The following is a 7117-nucleotide window of genomic DNA, read 5'->3' as shown; positions in this document are numbered from 1 at the left end:
TTCAGTAGGGTGGGTGCATCTGCCACAGTCCAACAAATCTTTAGTCTTCTTGCCTAAGTACTCCCATGGCTCTTACGCAGTAGTAAGAGCCTCAGTAGTTTTTGGGGGAAGTTTGGAGGGCATTAAGCAGTTCATTAGGAATATGAAAAATATGTTGTAATACATGCATATCAGTATTACTGAAAAGCATTTGTGAAGCAATCATCCTATGTAGAGGATTTTAAAATGTTTCCTTTTCACTTCCTAAAGGGAATTATATTTAGTAAAGGCTAAGTTACATGTTACAATGTAATTCTTTCTGTACTACTACTTCTAAATTATATATAATACAATTACAAATGACAAATACTTCATTTTCCACTTGTGTAATTATACTGCAGTTTAAGGTCTTCTATTTCAGAGCCACTCAGAGTCTTCTGGGAGGTGAAGCTGTTGGTACCACAGAGGCCTCTGGGGGCAGTTTTCTAGGCAGTACTGTGCTGTTCCCATCTCAGGCCCCTTCACAGACTGGGATGGTTTATATCCATGTACTGGGCATCACACCATCTTCCAGGAGGTATGGCCTAGGGTAGAGACTGAGTGAAAGCATGAGTAAAATTAGAACAGTGAGGTAAGTGGGTGGTATAAATTAGGAATCACTTTTTCTGCCTTATTGACTCTCCTGTATGCTAAAATTGTAACAGTGGTCTGAACTCATGAAAACTTTCCAGATGTCTCTTAAATTTTTATGAGACTTGAAACAAAACTTCTAGTGCTCAAAAAAAAAAAGTGGCTAACACCATCTTGAAAAAGACAGATTATTAGAGTTTATTGTAGAAGCACCTTCACAGATTTCTGCGTCATTCATAATCCTGCTAAACTTGTAAGGCCAAAACCAGATATGGCATAGGCTGCAGTAATGAACAGGGCTCATTACATCTGTAGGCTGAGTTTAGCTCATAACATTTCCTCTGAAACTAGGACACTGACCGCCAAATGTCTGCTGGTCTTGCTGCATGTGTGCTGAAAAGGACAAATACTTTTCATTTCCTACCTCACACAGAGCTTGCACATCCACTACTGAAGAGTTCAGTGAACATAGTGATTTGAGTCTGCTGTGTAAATTAAGAGTAGTCTGAATAGAGCTTTACAACTGTAAAACTGATTTTATAAGAATACCAAATGAAAGTAGAATTTACTTCATTGGTCTTTAGATTAAAACAAAGTAAAAAGAGCATAGAAAATAAGTCTCTGGGACAAAGATATTAAACTCATAGGCTTAAGCTGAGTTACAGATCTTTCTTTAAATATCTTAAGTGGCCTAATCAGCAAACATGTTAAGTATCAGCTTACTCTAGCAACTTTCTTTACTGAGTGTTCTCCACACTTCAGTGATAAAACTAGTAATTTGGGTACATAAAATAAGTTTTTAAACACTTCTGAAAATACTTGACCCTTACAATATTATTTTTGTGAGGAAATCTTTTCAAATAAAAAATAAGAAATTTTTGTATATCCTGATGTGTTCTTAAAACACTGTTTTTTTTCCCCTAAAACAGTTACTATTTTTCTCAAAGAGCTTTTCACAAGAATAGCGTTATACAACCTAGTGGTCTGATAAAGAGTGACTGCAAAATAATTTTTTTAATTTAGTTGATAACTTTTTTCATTCATTCAAAGACATTCTTCAATTACATGTAGGTTCTATTGCTAATAGGTTGGTATGTGTTCCCTATAGTAGTCACATTCTAAAACTGATGTGCTTAATGGCATATTCTTTTCTCTGAAATATTCATGACCCAAGAACTGGTTGAATGCCTGTCAAAATTATGGTAATTCTTTACAAAGTAACTTTTCCATCAATTTAACCATTTTTATTCATTTTAATACTGTTTCATCATACATCACTTGGTTTCAGATAGACGTAAAAGTTGACAGGGTTCTGAAGACAATCTGGCAGATGATTATTTTCCAAGTTATCTAAAAGCGCTATTACTTAGATTCTGTTCACTTATAGAAGCTGCAATGAAACCTTCATCCTGCAGACGATACTTTTTTTCATAGTCTACTAGCATACCATAACCTTTAATTTTCTCACTTCTTTACTTTGTGAGGTTTGATATTTTCTGTTTCAAAAACATTTCACACATACTTAACCTGTTCTTCCCCTTAACTGCAGCCTCACAGATTATGAAGTTTTCCTTTTCAATGCAGTATAACATCATCAAACATCCCTTATGTGGCCCTCCCAACATTTTCCAGATAATTCTGTGGAGGTAATTGGCAAACATCAATAGTCAATTTTCTGTTTTGACATACCCTTATAGTATCAAAGATTTGTGATACACATATTTTCTTTATAAACAAAAAGACACTTGGTTTTGATGAAATCATATTTTGTCTTATTTTCTAAAATATCTTAAAATGCGAATTTTCTAAAAACTGTGAACAGCATATATTCACTGCTGGTCACATACTGGTCAGTTTTGAGAATAATTATATTTGTAGCATTTGTTTTTCTCACTTTCCCATGCACGTCTTGTAGACTGACCTTAAAAATACTGCACATTTACATAAGTGACATCTTTACTCCTGTTTATACCACAATTTTCCATCCAAATCAAAAGCTGAAGAGCCAAGAGGCTGTTTCTGTCATGACAGTTCACTTGACCAAAGTAGTTTTGTGTAGATTTATTAGTACATGATATCTTCTGCTGTAACATTTGCTTCTTCTGTTTTAGTCTTAATTTTAGGGAAATTAATCCCACTAATGGCTATTAGCAGCAAATTTACTGCATGTGCTGTGGCACTTGCCACACAAAGCCAATAACAGTCTTCAAACTGCTCTTCTAAGATAACAAATTGAAAGACATTTTCCCGGAAATTGGCAATTCTTTCTGTGAGGTGATGAAGATTCACAGCAGCCATAAAGCTGGTGACTGCAAGTACTACAAATCCACCTGTAACAAAATGAAAGTATTCAGCATTGTTGTCAAAACAAGACAGACATACTCATTCTGCTTCAGAAAGGCTTACAGAATACAACAGTGAGCATTATACAGAATATAGACTTAGGCATGGCTTAAACACCTTCAAAATGCTTAGTCTTTATTGTACAGCCAAACATCATACCAGAGTTTGTAATAAAGTCCTTTTCTCAGCAATATGGAGCCTACAGACTGGCATTCACAGCTCCTGAAAAAAGTTGACTAGACACAGTAAACTGAGATGCCACCTGGCCGTTCTGTTTTGCTAGATGAGAATTCACTGCTAATTGCATTTTATTCACAAGTATTTAAGTTGAGGAGATATTTAGTAAGCAAGAGAAGGAACTTTTAACATTTTGCATGACTGTGACTAATGAAAAATACTGGTAAATGATTTTACCTGCAAGGAAGTTCCAAAGGCACACTCCTGCTGGACCTTTAATAGCCCGGTACGGAACTTTTATTGCGTTAAGAATGCAGAATCCAAAACTGACCAGAGAAAAGAAAATGGCCACACAGAGGAATATGATAATCATCACGTGCAGGCCTGTATTGAGCTTTTTCACCATGTGTGGGAAAACTGGCAAGAAAAAAGTAATCTAGTCAGTGCATAATTTTTCTTAACAGTAAACATCACACCGTACTGATGCTACAGACTTAAATCATACTTACAAGACTATTTTTTTACAGAGGTGGTCAATCTGTGTTCATGATGCTTTGTCACTACATCAGACAAACTACTACAGGAGCAACCCTTCACACAGAGTCTGTGAATTCAGGCTTAGGTCCTGTTTTATTCACCCAGTTATGTTAATGTACTTATCTCTGCTGCTGGATCATTTGCTGCAGTCTTTTCTCTCTCTTCTTCACCTCTGCTCTTTCCCCCAGACTCCTTTTTTTGAGCTGCTCATTCCTCTTCTGTGCTCTTAATCTCATCCCTTTGAAGTCTGATGGTCCTGGTTTCCTCATCCAGCCCCTTGATGCCTACAATAGTACCTCTCCCTTCTGTGTTTATTTTCTCATGTTATTCTTTGTTCTCTCTCTTCTGGCTCCAGTGAGATCTACTCTGATTTCTTACTTCCTAATCCCACAGGTTTCCACTTTCAGATTCCATTCTTGGTTTCTCATCTACTGTTTATGTCCCCTTTATGCTCTCTGGGTACCTAGCAGCATTTTAGTTACATCTGTAGGAAGTTTGTAAAGTATTGCATCAGATGGGCTTTAGGTGAAGAGCTCACATGTTTTGCTATAGGTGTGAGCTCTCTCTCAGCAGCCTGTTGGTCGCCTGCCTCTCAGGAATAGTAACTTTATTGGTTTTGTCTTCACAGCCTGAGGTACTGTGGAGTTTGGACAGCCAAATTGGCTGGGGCAGTGTGGAGCACCTGAGTATCCAGCTTATCCTGCAGCCCTTTAGTAACAGAATCAGAAGAAATGCGAGTAGGGAGTTGTTGGTGACATGCTGACTGACAGGAAAGAGAGAAGCTGATGAAGAACCCCAAAATATGAGCTGATCAAGATGAGCCCTTTCAGGTGATGTAGCACTGCACACTCATACATGTTTTGAAGAACTAACTGCCTAATTATTAAGAAGTTACTAAAAAGAAGGTATAAATTATATTATAAACAAATATAGAGATTGCTTTCCATGCTGCATAACTGAAAAAAATCCAAACAAGCCACATAAAAAGTAGGCAGCAATAACTGGTAGATGTCACAGTGAGTATCAGGAGTACAATTGGCCATCATGACATGACAGAATTCTAGTAGATTACATCGAAAACTTCATATGGTACAAATTCCATACAAAAATTAATGATTCAACAGTTCTGCCTTTTCAGTTGCTGGGGTTGTAGCTGGGTCTGGTTCACATTGGAGCTACAGAAGAGACTCCCAAGAAGAAGAAGAAAGGAGGGAAGTAAATGAGAATTGGAAATATACATAACTGTGTGCAGTTCTGGGCCCCACAGATTCAGAGGGATGTTCAGGTACTCAAATGCATCCAAAGGAGAGCAACAAAGCTGGTGAAGGGCTGGAAGGAATGTCCTATGAGGAGCGGCTGAGGACTTTGGGCTTGTCTAGTTTGGAGAAAAGGTGGCTGAGGGGCGACCTCATTGCTCTCTACAGCTTCCTGAGGAGGGGAGGAGGAGAGGGAGGTGCTTCTCTCTGAGATCCAGTGATAGGACGTGTGGGAATGGTTGCACAGCAACACTTGGCATAGGAAAGAGTCAAGGGGAAAGCATGATTTACAGGGGCATCTCCAAATGACTTTCACTCCCTTCACAAGACTAAAAGGAACCTGTCAATCTAGCCCTAGGGATTATTTTTCCATCTTCATTCCAGGACTGCAGAACATAACTGGAAGAAGAAAGCTAGCCTGAAATGATAGAGGTTTTACATTCACACTCAGATCCCAAACCATAAAGACCACAAGTCAGCCACAAATATAAATTTAGTAATAATGATTTGCACTCTATAAGTTCTGTAAACAAAAAGAGTGCTTTAAAGTTGAACTAGACGTTAGATTAAAGATTCAACCAAAATTGTACTTACTTGTGAATTTGGAGCGCCGCCCGCCCAACCCACACTGGCGTATTTTGCCGCCCCGAAAGAGTCCATAGTAAATTTCTCCAATGAACTTGACCATCTCTGGATCTGTGGCATTGACCAAATCAGCTCCTGTTTTGCAAAGGATCTTTCCAGTCATCCACTTTGGGATCCCCATTGCAACAACAATCAAGATAAAAGATGCAAAACTTACTAGAGAAGCCAAGCAAAATACAGTCTTTTTAAAGCAGCCAGGCATCCTAGTGGTTTCAAGGAATCAAGGGCCTCTCTGCAGCAATCAGGCACATTTCCCATTTTTTCTCATGCTTCAAAATCCACAAATGAATAACAGGCATTTCAAAATACATCTCATTGTATTCTGAAGCTCCAGAAATTAATCTGTATGGTTAAAAATTAACTCCAAAAATATCTTTTGCTGCGACAACATCCTGAAATGGTTGCAAGTAACAGCTTCATTCGACTGTAGTGCGGTGATGCTTGTTTCTGCAGAAAGTAATCCTATAGCTATTGCCTGGCTAATGTTTCAACAGAGGTTTAATTGTCCTGCTCAAGTGACTCCAAGTTCTTTACTGTAAACCCATGGGAAGAAAACTAAGAACAGAATCCAGTTTTTTATATTATTAAAAACATGGATAAATAGCTGCGTACAAGACACAAAGCATTAAAAACGTAATTTGGCATCAGGATGGTGCTGGTGTCTCAGCCGTGTCGAGCTCCCTTCTCTCGGCACTTACTTCCACCCTGCCTCTAAATGTCATTGCTGCTAGATCTGCAGGGACCGTCTGTCTCTCAGCCATTAACTGAGGTATATAAATTATGTTTCACGATGCCAAGGTTTCATGTGTGAACCTTGTGATTTAGAACAGGGTGCACAGAGCTCCTTGCAGCCCAGGGGGCCCCGCCGTACCAGCCGTGCCGGCAGCAGGGCGCAGGTGCTCAGGGGCTGAAGCAAGCGGCGTAATTCAAGCTACAGGTGCAATGCGGGAGTACTGAAGAACACCGGCCCTAATTGCCAGCACTTCTACGGTTACTGCTACCCAAGCCCTGCAAGGACCTTTATAACCACTAATTAATTAACCCCGGCCGTATCTCCCGGGGGCAGGTAGCTTTCGCTCCGAGCCAGGCCCGGGCGGTGAGGGGCCGCGGGCAGGGGATTTCCTGAGGTAAAGTCTGCCGGCGGTACCAGCTCAGCTCGCGGAGCAGGCGGGCTGGCTCAGGCTTAGCTAAAGCACCGTCATTTCGTCTCCTCCCACCTCCGCTACAGCCCGCGGAAAAGCAGCGCTAGGACCCTTCTCCCCAGCCACCTATGGCCGGGCGCTGTCGTCCCGGGCCCACCCCTCGTGGGGGTGGCTCGCATGCGCAGGCGGGGCCGGCTGGGTGGCGTGGCCAGGCAGAGCCATAGCTGGGGCCAAAAGGGGAGCTAGAGCGGCTAGCGTAGACAGAAGGCATGGCCGCGGCGGGCAGAGTGCTGGTGTATGGGGGTAGAGGGGCTCTGGGCTCCCAGTGCGTGCGGTACTTCAAGTCCAGGAATTGGGTAAGCACCGGGCCGGGGGATGGTGACGCGGTGAGCGCCGACGGGGGGCGCG

General features: G+C 41.0%; 2 protein-coding genes across 2 annotated transcripts in view; one reads left to right on the top strand and one right to left on the bottom strand.

The window, feature by feature from the left end:
* Positions 1 to 2673: 2673 nt before the first annotated feature.
* CLRN2 (clarin 2) lies at positions 2674 to 5769 on the bottom strand. The gene is made up of 3 exons (XM_010184077.1): positions 5517 to 5769; positions 3367 to 3546; positions 2674 to 2939 (listed from the first exon to the last, which is right to left on the bottom strand). Exons 1-3 carry the CDS (start codon positions 5767 to 5769, stop codon positions 2674 to 2676), a joined length of 699 nt encoding a protein of 232 aa, XP_010182379.1.
* A 1209-nt stretch (positions 5770 to 6978) lies between these two features.
* The window catches only part of QDPR (quinoid dihydropteridine reductase), a 9781-nt gene continuing 9642 nt past the window's right edge, over positions 6979 to 7117 (top strand). Inside the window, exon 1 of the mRNA XM_010184076.1 lies at positions 6979 to 7065. Coding sequence (XP_010182378.1) covers positions 6979 to 7065 — 87 coding nt within the window. The remainder of the gene's footprint in view (positions 7066 to 7117) is intronic.

Source organism: Mesitornis unicolor, unplaced genomic scaffold (genome assembly GCF_000695765.1).
Source record: "Mesitornis unicolor isolate BGI_N332 unplaced genomic scaffold, ASM69576v1 scaffold4885, whole genome shotgun sequence".
Lineage (NCBI taxonomy): Eukaryota > Metazoa > Chordata > Aves > Mesitornithiformes > Mesitornithidae > Mesitornis > Mesitornis unicolor.
Note: the sequence above shows the minus strand (reverse complement) of the source record. Positions and strands in the feature narration are given on the sequence as shown.